The sequence below is a fragment of the Diachasmimorpha longicaudata genome, chromosome 7 (genome assembly GCF_034640455.1).
Source record: "Diachasmimorpha longicaudata isolate KC_UGA_2023 chromosome 7, iyDiaLong2, whole genome shotgun sequence".
NCBI classification, from domain to species: Eukaryota; Metazoa; Arthropoda; class Insecta; order Hymenoptera; family Braconidae; genus Diachasmimorpha; species Diachasmimorpha longicaudata.
Window position 1 is genome coordinate 10,251,607 of NC_087231.1, and position 17,358 is coordinate 10,268,964.

A 17,358-nucleotide genomic window follows, 5' to 3' on the forward strand; every position below is an offset into this window, starting at 1 on the left:
CTTTAACTGAGTCGCAACTGTAGCGGTAAGTAACAATAAATTTCGTCATTTTAAATTGTGTGCGGTGTGGATTTTAATTAATTATTTTGTTACACTTGGAAGTGTCTACTGCGATATCTTTCTTGAGGCTGGATACGTCGTGAAACTACATTGAGGTCGATAATTTAGAAAAAAAATGTCGATAAGAGTGAGCGCAGATGTCTATAGAACAGTTTGTATTTTTGATTAATGTATTTCCTTCATCGTGTACAATATTGTCTCATACAAAATCGTAAGCTTATTGCAGATTGCAGTAAAATAGAAAAAAGAATCAAGTTGTAAACTAGATATGAAGAACAGCTTAATATCTGTGGGTAATTGGTACCGGTCGTCGGTGTGTGTAGAGTGAGTGTAGTGACGCAACGGTACATAGAAACGGCAGTCGTGGACTAAGCGGCGGCTGGTGCGTGTTCGTCCTTGTTTACGTCTTAGTTTTTGCGTCTAACTTGTTCAATCATACGTGAAATCTTATTGGCAAACATTCGACGGTGAAATAATGAGAGAACAATATACACCACATATCGGTACCAAAGAGGATTCATTGATCCTCCTTGGTATTTCTATTAATAAAGAAATTTCATGGTGGTGGCGAATGAACTAAACCTGGCACATTCCTACCGGTAAAAAAGGTAACCAACAATTGCCCGGCTTATGTACATATAAATACAAATTATCCATATCTACTTGGATAATTACTTAACTCACGTCAAGTCACTTTGAATTATCACGTTAAATAGTTATCATTGATGACCTAGAGTTAGACTTATTTGGGTGATAATTTTATAGACAATTGAAAAATTGAGGGTTGTCTATTTGTTTCCATCAACTCTACCCCCACTACTCCAATCTTTTAACCAGTTATTAATTCCTATGTATAGTTACATATAGTTCATTTTTCATTGGCTGCATCTGTTTAATCACGTGGTTATTTATCTACCAGTAATACTTGAGTTTGCCACGTCTTGCCATGATGGAAAGCGACCTTAACATTAACCAACTCTATCATCACAACAAATACCACCGCCAGTAGTTATAACAAAGTTGGTTAAATCAACTTTGTAAAAGTGTTTTGTGATATTTGTCATCATCTGCTATTTCACTAGATCTATATGGTTTAATTTGTATAAATATAAGCAATTATATATATTTTGAGGTTAGAGTCTCTAGGTGATATTTTAACAATGACTTTTCGCCGTTTATCACATTTAAAAATAGTTTCACGGTGTATTTTAACAATATCAATAGTATTTAGTTATGCAATATCACTATCAGTAGGTGAAAATGCACCTGTTGAAATTGAAAAACCGGAGATTGTCATAACTTCGACGGTAAGTTGTATTTCACAATGTCCTTGTTACTATGATCCACTCACCTATTTGTCATGAGATATGTTAGTGCATAGTAGTTTTTATTTTTTTATGAAAAACGATAAAATTAGAAAAATTTATTGCTTCGTAGTTAACTATGAACGTATCTCGAATGCCTAGAAACACTGATTTTACATGATACAGAGAGAATAAATATTACATGAATGCAGATGGTTAAATTAATAATTTACTTACTAATACAGCTTATGGTGAATTGTTTTTTCAGAAACATGAAGAGTCAACGGGATCAGTTCCTGTTCAAGGAAGTTTGGGATTTCTTCATGCTTTCATCGCAGCACTCTCTGTGATCGTTGTCTCAGAACTTGGTGATAAAACCTTTTTCATAGCTGCAATTATGGCTATGAGACCACCTCGATTGACTGTTTTCATTGGTGCAATTAGTGCGTTAGCCCTCATGACAATACTTTCCGGTAAGTGTCCTTTGCCTGGTGATATTTTATGGTTGTGAGAATCTACGCAGGATCAATTCTTTGGTTTATGATAAACATTTTTTAATTATTTTTGAAGTGTTCTTTGGATATGTCGCTACTATCATTTCCAGAGTTTATACGTATTATATATCGACGGCTTTATTCGCTTTGTTTGGATTAAAGATGTTGAAGGATGGGTATTATATGTCCTCTACGGAGGGTCAGGAGGAACTGGAGGAAGTGCAGTCGGATTTGAGAAGGCCAGAAGATGAGGTACAGATTTTATTATCGACTATTGTGCTTAATTCTATACTTGGATATATATTTTTTTTCATTTTAACTCAATCATTGAATATTCTAATGAAATTTTGAATTATGAAATTAAACATGACTAAGGATTGCAATTTAAAAATAATGTTTGCCCCAACTGTAGTACTATTCTAGCTATTATTTCTCCCTAGTTGATATGAAATCTATTATTATGAAATTAATATCGGTATGAGTTATAATAAGGAGAAAGTAGTGGTGAAAAGGTTTTAGATTAAGAAATATATTCTTTTTTTTTTCTATGCAGCTACAAAGGGAGGTGGGGGCTGCAGTAGTGACCCAAGATCCTGAAACCGGTGTGATACGAAAAAATCCCAAGACAACTGCCTTCATGTTGCTGTCACGAATATTTTTCCAAGCATTCACCCTGACATTTCTCGCTGAATGGGGTGATTGATGACAACTGACGACGATTATTCTTGCTGCACGAGAGGTGAAGTCTTAAAATTAATAACGCCGGTGAATGCCGGTTTGTGCTTATTTGAATGTTTGTTTTGTGACTTTGCAGTAAATTAGGGTATTGTTCCTAGTCACTATCTTTTAGCTTAATGAAGGTTGAACATTCAACAAGAGATTGTTTCTTATGAAGTAAAATTGAGATCAAGGTGTTTGAAGAAAAACACTTGTATATTTATGGTTTTCCTCAAGTTGGATAACTTATTCATGTTACTCTTTAAGGATATTTATGGAGTTATTGTCGGTGGCATTTTTGGCTACTCATTCTGCACTGGCCTTGCAGTCCTCGGCGGCCGCATGATTACTCAAAGGATATCTGTCCGAACGGGTAAAGTATTTTTCAATGTACTGTTTTTTTACTTATCATTCTCAAGCATCATGCCTAATATGTCAATCAATTCAAGATTTCTATTGAAATATAATAATGTGAAAAACATTTCTTTTTTTTTCACTGGGAAATTCTTTATCCAAGCTGCGCTGTCTGCAAGACGTTTAAAAAATACAAAGAATTGGTCGACATAATATGACATGGTCGATATACTCTCAGGAGTAAATATAAATAACGTAAGATATTATAATCTTCGTTTGCAGTTACGATCATCGGTGGGATTGTTTTCCTAGCTTTTCCTATCACGGCACGCTTTATGGAGCCTACAGAAAGTGTGTAAATAATATTTTTTTAAGTGAGAAAAAAAACCGCCATGCTACGAGCCGAGCGGTACTCTGTTATTGCTAATTCTATCAGTCTGTATAGGTATTCTTCCAGCTTACTATTGTATATTATTAACTACTCCATAGTATTTGCGAGTTATTCAACAGTATGGTCAAATACTTAGCAACGATTTTTACATTTTTTTTTATTCAGAATGATTGTATTTAGTTTCTTGAAGATAATGCCTTGTGAACTGTCAGCGATAATAGCAGTATTCTGACAACTTAATGTTACGTGAATTAGAATACGATATTTGAAGACATATGAAAAGATTAATTGCGGCGTAATCTTACATCTATAATTATTTAAAGCTATGATTGTTTGAATTTCATCAAACATTTTTCTTTTGTGAAAGGACTATTCAAAACATCCATGTCAAGTCATTGTAAATGATGAAAGTCAAATCTACGCTGAAATAAGTGTTGTTATTTGCTAATTTTGATTTTTTCAGTTTTCGTTAATCTTCCGTTGGCAAATGTTATTAATTGTCGGTGGGTGTAGCATTATTCACCTTCAGAGGACTTCCACGCACCAGAGTCTCCTGATCGGCTCACTTCAACGCTTCTCCTAATAATTTGAAATATAAATTAATTATGGAGGTTTTATATGTCAAAAATTAATATTCCTAATATTTATTTTTTCTTATTTTATTTATTGAATTTATTGATTGACTCTATTGAACCGAATAAGACAGTAACGTAATTTCAAATTATCCGCCAAGGAAAAAGTCCCTAGCCGTGCGAAGGGTGGGGAAAGCGCTAGTGAGTTTCATGCGCAGCTTCCTCGCGCAGCTACTGTTGCTAGGCGGGCGCGCGCGCGCACAGGCCTGACTGGGCTACGTGGCGTCAGTATGCCCTGAGATGGCGGCTGTACGTGGATGTCTGTCCCGTTGTATCGTGTATTTCGTCTAATTTTATTAATAAAATGCGGAATTTAGTTTATTAAAGTGTTTAATTAGAGGGAAATAGTTTCGGGGCGTGTAATTAATATAGTGAATATTGTTTTTGAAAGTTTAATAGTAAATAGTGAAGGGATTTGTGGGAAGTGAGCATGAGGACGCTTGGGCGTGGCTCGTTGGTGATGAGGCCTAATTTGCTAAATAATTGGCCAAATTGTTGCTAAAAAAACTGGTACATTGGGTGTAAATGGATTGGCCCAGGAAAGTGTGTGCATTGAATGACATTTTTTAAAATAATAAAATGCTCAATGGAGTGAAAAACGAGTAGCGTCTCCACAGAGCTGTGAGACGAAGGGATGGTGCGGCGAGGGGGGGCAGCCGTTCGTGTTTGTTGGCGGCATGGTGATGACGCCTAATTTATTAAATAAATAGTGAAATATTGATAAAAAAAGTGGTACATTGGGTGTAAATGGATTGGCCCAGGAAAGTTTGTGCATAGAATGACATTTTTTAAAATAATAAAATGCTAAATGGACAGTTGAGAAATGGGGAGCGTCTCCAGAGAGCTGGGTGACGAAGGGATGGTGCGGCGAGGGGAGGCAGTCGTACGTACGTGTCCGTGCTTGTGAGATGAGGCCTAATTATGCCGGAAATTTTCATTAAAAAACTATTAAATTGGGTGTGAATGCATTGGCCCAGAAAAGTGTGTGAATTTAGTGACAATTTTGAAAAATAATTGAACAGTTAATGGACGAATGAAAAATAAGGAGTGTCTCTACAGACTTGGGTGGCAAATGATGGTGCGGCGAGGCGGGGCAGCCGTGCGTGTTGGTGCTTGTCGGCGGCTTGGTGATGACGCGTAACCTGTTAAATAAAATAATTGGACAAATTGTTGGTTAAAAAAAAAGTGGTAAATTGCGTGTAAATGCATTGGGCCGGAAAGGTATGTTTATTGAGTGACATTTTTAAAATAATAAAATGGAAAATGGACGAATGAAAAATACGTAGCGTATCTACAGACTTGAGTGGCAAAGGGTTGGGGGGGGGGGAGTTGTGCGCGTTGGTGGTTGTTGGTGCGTCGGTGAAAAGGTGTAATTTGTTTAAAAATGGTTAAAATTTTAATTTAAAAAATAATGAGTCGGGTTGTAAATACAGTGGCCTAAAAAAGTGTGTGCATTTTATTTAAATTGTGGCATAATTAAATGGTTAATTGGGTAGTGATAAATAAGGTGGTATATTCAGTGAGCAGTGCGGTGAAGGGATGGGGGGGGGCGATCGCCACCGATACGGGCGGGCAGCCAGTGGTGTGTGACATTTGTAGAAAAAAAAAATGAGTGCAGTGATGTGGGGATAGTGTTTTTTTTTTTTTTTTTTTTTTTAAATGTGAAGTGAGCTGTGGAAAAGGAGGAATGCTGAGACAGCATTCAACAGCAGGCGACAGTTTGCAGTTTGCAGTTTGCAGTTGGTATCTCGGTGAGTCAAAAATTAAAGAATTTTTATTTAATGTTAAGCAATTGTGATAAATTTTTAATTATTTGTCACAAATGTTTAACGATGCTCATGATGAGCTTCTAGTGGATAAGAGGTACGTTTATGAGTTGTGAAAAATTAAAATGAATTAATTAATAAAGTGAAGCTAGCCAGAGTCGGGGTTTTTGAATTAATTAGAGAATTAGCTCTTAATTGGGTTTTATATAATTTTTTGTGTCGTCAGTAAAAATAAAATGGTGAAAAAGCTTTGTTGAAAAATCAATTTTTGTAATTTGTTTTTTTTTTTTTTAAGGTGAAGTGAGCTGTGGAAAAGGAGGAATGCTGAGACAGCATTCAACAGCAGGCGACAGTTTGCAGTTTGCAGTTGGTATCTCGGTGAGTCAAAAATTAAAGAATTTTTATTTAATGTTAAGCAATTGTGATAAATTTTGAATTATTTGTCACAAATGTTTAACGATGCTCATGATGAGCTTCTAGTGGATAAGAGGTACGTTTATGAGTTGTGAGAAATTAAAATTAATTAATTAATAAAGTGAAGCTAGCCAGAGTCGGGGTTTATTAATTAATTAGAGAATTAGCTCTTAATTGGGTTTTATATAATTTTTTTGTGTCGTCAGTAAAAATAAAATGGTGAAAAAGCTTGGTTGAAAAATCAATTTTTGTAATTTGTTTTTTTTTTTTTTTTTAAGGTGAAGTGAGCTGTGGAAAAGGAGGAATGCTGAGACAGCATTCAACAGCAGGCGACAGTTTGCAGTATGCAGTTTGCAGTATGCAGTTTGCAGTTGATATCTCGGTGAGTCAAAAATTAAAGAATTTTTATTTAATGTTAAGCAATTGTGATAAATTTTGAATTATTTGTCACAAATGTTTAACGATGCTCATGATGAGCTTCTAGTGGATAAGAGGTACGTTTATCAGTTGTGAGAAATTAAAATTAATTAATTAATAAAGTGAAGCTAGCCAGAGTTGGGGTTTTTGAATTAATTAGAGAATTAGCTCTTAATTGGGTTTTATATAATTTTTGGTGTGGTCAGTAGAAATAAAATGTTGAAAAAGGTTTTTTTGAAAAAGTAGTTTTTGTAATTTGTCATGCACTGTTGGACTCAGCTGTCACATATACTGGGGGTTGTAGGAAGGGGTGTTTTTGGGGGGGGGGGCGCGGTGGGAAATGAAGACGGGCGTTGCTGTAGAATTCAGCGGCCGCCGTCAGATCCCGCACTTTATCCGTCGGACTCGGACGTGTATTATTGATACCCGTCGGAGTGCGACCTGTATCCTGAATTACCCGTCGTACTTGACTGTGGTGAAGTGCGACGTGGAGTCCCGTTTTGTATATGCCCTGTATATTGGGCGGTAAAAAGCGCGTAAATTTAGGGTGGAGGGGAATGAAGACGGGGGGATCGTCCAGAATTCGACGGCCTCCTTGTCGGAGCCCCCGGGGTTTTGTTCCGTCGGAGTTGGACAGCGAGGAAAAGGTGTCTGATTCCGACGAATCGTGTTGACCAATTGAGCCATCGTGTATTATATAGGGGTGGAAAATATTTTTTGGACAAGCCTCGACGCATTGAATTGAATGCGGAGGTTTAGTATATGCGGCGGCTAGTTTGGGTGGAATGGTAAATTATAAGAAATGAATATTTGAAGAAAGCTTTTTGAGGATGAAATGAATAATTAGTAAAAAAATAATTGAGTCGGATGGTTAGCATGACAGATGTATATTTGTTAGTCGGAATTTAGTAATTTGCATTGTAAAAGATTTCTCACAAATGATGAATAACCGTAAAGAGAACCTCGGGGGGAGGAGCATTTAAATGTAAAAGTGATAAGGTAGTAAAAATGTTTAACATCTGTTATGGGGAGAAATATAAATTGAAAATGTATTTTTCATTGCTATTTCATCGAGCCTGAGAAATATTTAACAAGGCTGATAAAGAATTGGGTTTTTTTGTGGGGGATTTTAGTGATGAACCCGGGGGTTGATCGCTGTGAAAGTTGTAAGGTACTGTTAATGGTATAAATATAAATTTGTAATTTTTTTGAATTGATATTAAATGGCGTGAGCATGTTTTTATGAATAGAGAGAGTTAGAAGCGAAGTTTTGCAAAGCCTAGTCATAATGAAGTTGTAAGGGTTTCGCTAGATGGTGTCAGTCAAGAAATTGGTGGCCCTGCGAAACTTGTCACCCTTCAGACTAGATTTGTTTACCTTTGCAATAAAATTGTTAGACTGGTTAGGATATTTTTATGAATAGAGATTGAGAAGAGAGAGAGAGTTAGAAGCGAAGTTTTGCAAAGCCTAGTCATAATGAAGTTGTAAGGGTTTCGCTAGATGGTGTCAGTCAAGAAATTGGTGGCCCTGCGAAACTTGTCACCCTTCAGACTAGATTTGTTTACCTTTGCAATAATATTGTTAGACTGGTTAGGATATTTTTATGAATAGAGATTGAGAAGAGAGAGAGAGTTAGAAGCGAAGTTTTGCAAAGCCTAGTCATAATGAAGTTGTAAGGGTTTCGCTAGATGGTGTCAGTCAAGAAATTGGTGGCCCTGCGAAACTTGTCACCCTTCAGACTAGATTTGTTTACCTTTGCAATAAAATTGTTAGACTGGTTAGGATATTTTTATGAATAGAGATTGAGAAGAGAGAGAGAGTTAGAAGCGAAGTTTTGCAAAGCCTAGTCATAATGAAGTTGTAAGGGTTTCGCTAGATGGTGTCAGTCAAGAAATTGGTGGCCCTGCGAAACTTGTCACCCTTCAGACTAGATTTGCTTACCTTTGCAATAATATGGTTAGACTGGTTAGGATATTTTGATGAATAGAGATTGAGAAGAGAGAGAGTTAGAAGCGAAGTTTTGCAAAGCCTAGTCATAATGAAGTTGTAAGGGTTTCGCTAGATGGTGTCAGTCAAGAAATTGGTGGCCCTGTGAAACTTGTCACCCTTCAGACTAGATTTGTTTACCTTTGCAATAATATTGTTAGACTGGTTAGGATATTTTGATGAATAGAGATTGAGAAGAGAGAGAGTTAGAAGCGAAGTTTTGCAAAGCCTAGTCATAATGAAGTTGTAAGGGTTTCGCTAGATGGTGTCAGTCAAGAAATTGGTGGCCCTGCGAAACTTGTCACCCTTCAGACTAGATTTGCTTACCTTTGCAATAATATGGTTAGACTGGTGAGGATATTTTTATGGATAGAGATTGAGAAGAGAGAGTTAGAAGCTAGGTTTTGCAACAGTTAGTCAGAATAAAGTCGTAAGAATCTCACAAGAGGGTTTAAATGAAGGAATCCTTAGCAAGGCGTGTGAAAAATAGGGTTTTTAAAATTGATAAAAATTTTTTGTCGGGTTGTCAGGTGTTAAATTCAGAAGGTATTGAAAATGGGTGAAATAAAAATTTTGAAAATAGCTTTAATGGATATTCCATGGTGTGAGACGAATATTTAGCAAAGCGTGTGAAAAATTGAGTTTTTTAAAATGATTTTAATGTTTTGCGGGGTTGTCAGGTGTTAAATTGGTAACATATGGAAAATTTTGAACCAATGTCGGTAATTGGTTAGAGCGCGGGTGACTTGTTCCACACGTCGATAACTAGTCTGTCGGTAAGAGTATTCGGCGATGGGTAAATAGTCGACGAAGTGTAATGACGTGACAGGGTTATCAGCCGTCAAATTTTTACCGTATTGAAAATAGTTAAAATAAAAATTTTAAAAATAGCTTCAATGGATATTAAATCGTGTGAGACGAATATTTAGCAACGCGTGTGAAAAATAGTGTTTTTGTTATATTGATTTTGATGTTTTGTGGGTTTGTTATCAGTTAAACAGGTAAGTATTGAAAATTGTTAAAATAAAATTTTTTAAAATAGCTTTAATGGATATTAAATGGCGTGAGTCGAATATTTAGCAACGCGTATGAAGAATTGCGTTTTTTTTTTATTGATTTTAATGTTTTGCGGGGCTGTCAGCTGTTAAATTTTTAACATATTGAAAATAGTTAAAATACAAATTTAAAAAATAGCTCTAATGGATATTAAATGGTATGAGACGAATATTAAGTAAGGCGTGTAAAAAATAGTGTTTATTAATTGATTTTAATGTTTTGTGGAGTTGTCAGCTGTTAAATTTGCGACTTATTGAAAATGGTTAAAATAAAAATACTTAAAATAGTTTTAATGGATATTAAATGGCGTGAGACGAATATTTAGCGACGCGTATGAAAAATTCCGTTGTTTTTATATTGATTTTAACGTTTTGTGGGGTTATCAGGTGTTAAATTCGTAACATATTGAAAATGGTTCAAATAAAATTTTTTAAAATAGTTTTAATGGATATTAAATGACGTGAGATGAATATTCAGCAAGGCGTATGAAAAATAGGGTTTTTAAAATTGATTTTAATGTTTTGTGGGGGTGTTAGCTATAAAATTTTGAAGATATTGAAAATAGTTGAAATAAAAATAAAAAAAATAGGTTTAATGGATATTAAATGGTGTGAGAGGAATATTGAGTAAGGCGTGTAAAAAATAGTATTTTTTAATTGATTTTAAAGCGTTGCGCGGTTGTGAGCTATTAAAGTTGTAAATATTGAAAATTTAGAATGAGATCGGTAATCCGGTAGAGCGCGGGTGAGTTGTTCCACACGTTGATAACTAGATTGTCGGTAATCCGATTGGTCGGTCGGTATTTGGGCTGTTGGTTAAACAGTGATAATAGTTTTAGGGGTAGCCGGCTCGAAGAGTCGATAACTCGACTGAAGGTAATGACAGTCGTCGGTCGGTATGTCGGCGATGGGTAAAGAGTGATTACAGCTTTAGGGGTAACTGGTTTGAAGCGTCGATAATTTTCGCTAATGGTAATGCGATTGGTAATTTTTGACTTATATATAAAATATAAAATTGAAATAAATACTTATAATTAATATACAAAATGGAATATTAAATTAATATATTAATTTATTATTTAAAATTAAATGTAAAAGTACTTTCTTTTTTGAATTAAATGAAATTTATATGAGATTAAAATTTTTAATTTACTAATTTAAAATATTAAAATTTAATATGAATAGGATTGATTTAATTTAAAGTTGAATTTAAAAAAATTTTTTGAATTAAATGGAATTGAAAATTTCTAATCTAATAAATTCAGAATAAAAAAATGATATTTAATAGTTATATCTATTAGTAAAAATATGGAAAAATTTAATGTTTTAAGTGAAAGTCATGTTTTTTGATTTATATAAGACAATATAATTGATTTGATATCTTTATTTTGATGAATAAGTTGCTTAATAATTATTATTATAATTATTAGGAGTTGTTCGTTTTGGGTCTTGATTTATTGATATATTAGTAAATTTCGATTGAATAATATGTTTTATTTGAATTGTTTGTTAAAAATAAATTGCAAGAATAATTAGAATTTCTATTTATATTGTAAATTTTTGATTATTGATTTGAATTTGAAGAGCGTTATTTAGAATTTGAATAATTTAGAATGAAATTTTATTATAATAATTAGAATTGTTGTATTTTGAAGCTATTCAAGAATTAGAGATTAGAGATTTGTTTTTTGTTAATAATATATTTATATATATTTGATTATTTATAAGAATATGATTAGGAGGAGTGCCCCGATTTTTTGTATTTTTTCTAAAATGATTTTTTGTTATAAATTAACATATATTAAACTTTTTATTTATATTACTTCCGGTTAGGGTTAAATTTTGTAATATTGAATTATTTAATAATAAATTTGATTTTTTTTTTCAATAGAAAAAAAAATGTAAATTTTTTTGTAATAGCAAATTTGAAGTTAATTTTCAAGTATAAATTTAGAAAATTTATAATATAATTAAAAATGATAAATTTTAGATGGCAAAGAAGATTTTGTTTTCCTTTTAAATAAATTTGCAATTTAATGTTTAATGTTGAGTTATCTATAGGTATAATTATGGAATTAGAGTTGAGTCTTACTGGGAGTACAATAGAATGGTAACTGGTCATGTTTTTGTTATACTTTTTTTTTATAGTTATACCTATCATACCTCCAATTATAATAGGCATAATTATAAAAAAAAAAAAAATTGTAACAAAAGCATGAGCAGGTACCATTATATTAGAGTTTCAGTAAGACTCAACTCTAATTGAATAATTATACCTATATATAAAGCAAGATTGAAGATTAAATTGCAAATAGAAAATTGTATAAAATGTAAGATTTGAGTAAAGCTTCTGACTTGACTAATAAATTGTAAATTGATTTGAAAGAAAGAAAATAGTTGTTTGATATGTGAAATTTTGAAAATTTCTAGTGTAAAATGAATTAAAAATTGAATATTATAAAAATATGAAAATTTTTCAGTAAAAAAAGAGAAAAATGAAATATATTAAAATTTAGAATAAAAAATGCAAGGAATGGGGGCACTTGTAATGATATTGTAATAAATAAAAATAAAAAAAATAGGTTTAATGGATATTAAATGGTGTGAGACGAATATTGAGTAAGGCGTGTAAAAAATAGGGTTTTTTAATTGATTTTAATGGGTTGCGGGGTTGTCAGCTATTAAAGTTGTAAATATTGAAAATTTGGAAGTAGATGGGTAATTGGGTAGAGGGCAGGTGACTGGTTGGACACGTCGATAAGTAGGTTGTCGGTAATAGTATTGGAGAGTCGGTATCTGGGATGTGGGTAAAATAGTGATAAGAGTTTTATGGGTAACCGCCCCCAAGCGTCGGTAACGGGACTGAAGGTAATGTCAGTCGGTATGTCGGCGATGGGTAAATAGTGATTACAGCTTTAGGGGTAACTGGTTTCATGCGTCGATAATTGTACTGATGGTAATGCGATTGGTAATTTTTTTACTTATATATGAAATATAAAATGAATATATTAAGTTATTATTTAAAATTGAGTTAAAAAATTCTTTTTTGAATGAAATTGAATTGAAAATTTTTTAACTAATAAATTTAGAATTGAAAAATGAAATTTAATAGTTTTATCTATTTGTAAAAATATGGAAGAATTTGATGTTTATAACGTCAAAAGATAAAATGATTTATATTAAAAATAATTGAAAGTTATGTACTTTGATTTGTATAAAAAAATATAATTGTTTTTATATGTTTATTTTGTTAATTTGAAATAATTATTATTGAATATGAATTTTTGTAGACATAAATTTGTTAACTTTTATTGTTTCAATAGTAGAAGTTATGTGGGGGCAAAATCAATACAACAACAATACAATACAATACAACAACACAATATAGCAATACAATATATACAATATTATTTATTAAATAGATTTAGTTGAATAATCTAGTAATTTTTTATAAATTGAAATTTCGTTATTTAATGATAATTTTTTGATATTAATTATAAATTTTGTAATATTAATAAAATTAGCAGTTGTTGGTTTGGGATTTTGATTTATTGATATATTAATAAATTTAGATTGAATAATATGTTTTATTTGAATTGTTTGATAAAAATAAATTGCAATAATAATTAGAATTTGTATTTAAATTGTAAATTTTTGATTATTGATTTGAATTTGAAGAGGGTTATTTAGAATTAGAATAATTTATAATGAAATTTGATTATAAAAATTAGAAGATATTGTTTATGAAATGATATATGTTGAATATTATTATGTTTAATAATTAGAATTGTATTTTGAAGTTGTTATTTAAGAATTAGATTAGAGATTTGTTTTTTGTTAATAATATATTTATATATATTTGATTATTTATAAGAATATGATTAGGAGGAGTGCCCCGATTTTTTGTATTTTTTCTAAAATGATTTTTTATTATAAATTGACATATATTAAACTTTTTATTTATATTAGTTCCGGTTAGGGTTAAATTTTTGAATATTGAATTATTTAATAATAAATTTGAATTTTTTGTTTTCAATAGAAAAAAATGTAAATTTTTTTGTAATAGAAAATTTGAAGTTAATTTTCAAGTATAAAATTAGAAAATTGATAATATAATTAAAAATGATAAATTTTAGATGGCAAAGAAGATATTGTTTTCCTTTTAAATAAATTTGGAATTTATTATTTAAGTGAGACACTTTGATAAAATTAGATATTTTGTATAATGAAAAATTAGGAATTTAATGTTTAATGTTGAGTTATCTATAGGTATAATTATTGAATTAGAGTTGAGTCTTATTGGGAGTGTAATAGAATGGTAATTGGTGATGCTTTTGTTATAATTTTTTTTATAGTTATGTCTATATTACCTGGAAATTGTAATAGGCATAATTATAAAAAAAAAAAAAAAAAAATTGTAACAAAAGCATGTGCCGTTACCATTGTATTAAATTGTCAGTAAGATTTAACTTTAATTGAATAATTATAGTGATAGATAAATGAACGTTGAATATTAAATGTAAAATTTTAGTAAAGTTGTTTGACTTGACTAATAAATTGTAAATTGATTTGAAAGAAATAAATAGTTGTTTACTATTTGAAATTAGTGATTTGAAATGATATGTGAAATTTCGAAAATTATTAGTTTAAAATGAAGTTAAAATTGAATATTATAAAAATATGAAAATTTTTCAGTAAAAAAAGAAAAATAAATTGAAATTTATTATTAAATAATTTAATATTATAAAGTTAAACGCTAATTGTAAGTAATAAAATAAAAAAATGAAATATATTAAAATTTAGAATAATAAATGGAAAGAATGGGAACACTCCTAATGATATTGTAATAAATAAGAAAATATATATAGATATATTAGTAAGAATAAATAAATGGTTAATTTATAATTTGTAATTGTTAAATAATAAGTTAAAAATAGAGGAATTGTAATTATTAAAGCTAATATTGAAGATATATGATTGAATGGAGAATTTAGTAAATAAAAAAAAAAAAGATATTGTTTAATCTAAATGAATTAATATGTTTGTAAATGAAAATTGAAAGTGAAAAATTAATAGTAATTATATTAATAATAATTCTATTACAATTACTATTAATAAACTATTAATTCTATTAATAACTATTATAGTAATAGTAATAATAGTTAATAATAGTTGATAGTTAACAATAGTTAATAGTTAATAGTAATTGATATAATTACTATTAATAGTAATGATATGAATAAATATATTAATGTATTAATAGAAATAAATATAAATAATTTAGAAATGAATGTAGGTGTATACTTGAATGTATTGAAAATAAAGATTTTTGTAATTGTTTTTAATAATTGATATTAAATGTAAGTAAGATGATTATTTATTAATGCGTGCGAAATAGCAATGAAAAATATAGGGGATTGTTTTAAAAATGTTTGTCGTATGAAGGGGACGGTGGCGGTGCTCCATATATGGAATAAAAGTTAATGCAAAAAACGTTTAGGAGCCGGATAGCTCAGTTGGAAGAGCACCGGATTGATAATGGGAAGGTTCCGGGTTCAAATCCCGGTCTGGACAATGGATTTTTTCAGGACTTTTTCTTGAAAAAAATGATATGGAGAATTATCCAGCAGCTTTTAATGTTAATTTAGAAAGTGTAGAATAAAATATTAGAATAATTGTTTATAATTGTTTATAATTGCTCCCCCCGAGGTTGTCAGTGGGGGAAGAAAGTTATATAAGGAGTTTTGTGGTCACAATAGAGGGAGTGTCACACATAATAGGCAGTCTCACCTGTGGTGGAGTGAGACTGTCTAAGAGAGGGAGTCTCACCTGTGGTGGAGTGAGATTGTCTCTCAAGAGGGTGGTCACAAGAGGGTGGTCACATTAGAGGCAGTGTCACCTGTGGTGGAGTGATACTGTCTCTCAAGAGGGTGGTCACAGGAGGATCGTCACAAGAGGGTGGTCATAAGAGGATCGTCACAAGAGGGTGTGGTCATAAGAGGATCGTCACAATATAGGATCGTCACTCAAGGGTGGTCACATTAATAGTTAATGGCAGCAGATAGTGATGTTCGGGGGTTAGTGGAATTAAAGAGTACTGCACTTGTTAGGGTGGTGGTGTACAAGAGATTGTTGCACACGAGGGAGTGGTTAGAGAGAACCACGTACAAGGGAGTCGCAAAAGAAGGTCATACAAGCGAGAGTGGCTAATTAGGAAGTAAAAAGACAGAGTCACAATTATATGTAGAGTGTCAGAAGCTAATTGTTAATAAACAGCGAGTCTAAATCGTGTCTCAAGACCTTTGTGACCGTTCAGACTTCATTTGTTAACATTAGCAACAATATGAAGACATTCGTGGCCATGTCTTTGTCAATAGACAAAGGTTGAGAAGCGTGGTACAGCCTTTTAACAGTGTCATAGAACGGGTGTAAACCGATAGAAATGTATCCCATTGACCTGTGCGGGCTCCTCACATTGAGAACCGGGCTCCACAGACCTGTGGGGTTCCTCATATTGAGAACTGCTGCTTCTCCCACTTCTTCCTCCCCACTCTCGTGACCCTCGCGGCCATTGTGCTCACTGGCGCTCCGGCTCTTCTCAGCGGCATTCTCGCGTACCAAACCACTTTAACATGGAATCTTATGTAAATCGTGTTATCGTCTTTTTTTCTACCCCGACCACTGAGGCGCTGCTGCATCCCACGTTTGCCCTATCCCAACTCAGAGCTTCCACCCCGGTCCGCAGTGATCAACTGGCGCCAGTGATCAACATACCCTGTGATCCAAGAGGTGATCAACATACCCTGTGAGTGACCCTCGTGACCCTCGTGACCCTCGTGACCCTCGTGACCCTCGTGACCCTCGTGACCCTCGTGACCCTCGTGACCCTCGTGACCCTCGTGACCCTCGTGACCCTCGTGACCCTCGTGACCCTCGTGACCCTCGTGACCCTCGTGACCCTCGTGACCCTCGTGACCCTCGTGACCCTCGTGACCCTCGTGACCCTCGTGACCCTCGTGACCCTCGTGACCCTCGTGACCCTCGTGACCCTCGTGACCCTCGTGACCCTCGTGACCCTCGTGACCCTCGTGACCCTCGTGACCCTCGTGACCCTCGTGACCCTCGTGACCCTCGTGACCCTCGTGACCCTCGTGACCCTCGTGACCCTCGTGACCCTCGTGACCCTCGTGACCCTCGTGACCCTCGTGACCCTCGTGACCCTCGTGACCCTCGTGACCCTCGTGACCCTCGTGACCCTCGTGACCCTCGTGACCCTCGTGACCCTCGTGACCCTCGTGACCCTCGTGACCCTCGTGACCCTCGTGACCCTCGTGACCCTCGTGACCCTCGTGACCCTCGTGACCCTCGTGACCCTCGTGACCCTCGTGACCCTCGTGACCCTCGTGACCCTCGTGACCCTCGTGACCCTCGTGACCCTCGTGACCCTCGTGACCCTCGTGACCCTCGTGACCCTCGTGACCCTCGTGACCCTCGTGACCCTCGTGACCCTCGTGACCCTCGTGACCCTCGTGACCCTCGTGACCCTCGTGACCCTCGTGACCCTCGTGACCCTCGTGACCCTCGTGACCCTCGTGACCCTCGTGACCCTCGTGACCCTCGTGACCCTCGTGACCCTCGTGACCCTCGTGACCCTCGTGACCCTCGTGACCCTCGTGACCCTCGTGACCCTCGTGACCCTCGTGACCCTCGTGACCCTCGTGACCCTCGTGACCCTCGTGACCCTCGTGACCCATATCACACGTGAGTG

The 17,358-nt window shown here is 34.0% G+C and overlaps 1 protein-coding gene across 1 annotated transcript; it reads left to right on the top strand.

Annotated features, from left to right (window-relative positions):
* The first annotated feature begins 681 nt into the window (after positions 1–681).
* On the top strand, positions 682–6,409 carry LOC135164189 (putative divalent cation/proton antiporter TMEM165). Its single transcript, XM_064124293.1, is given in 7 exon segments — positions 682–1,367; positions 1,633–1,837; positions 1,935–2,110; positions 2,412–2,597; positions 2,843–2,948; positions 3,212–5,703; positions 6,014–6,409. Coding segments are annotated over 6 exon segments (897 nt in total). The 5' UTR covers positions 682–1,220; the 3' UTR covers positions 3,289–5,703; positions 6,014–6,409.
* Positions 6,410–17,358: the final 10,949 nt, after the last annotated feature.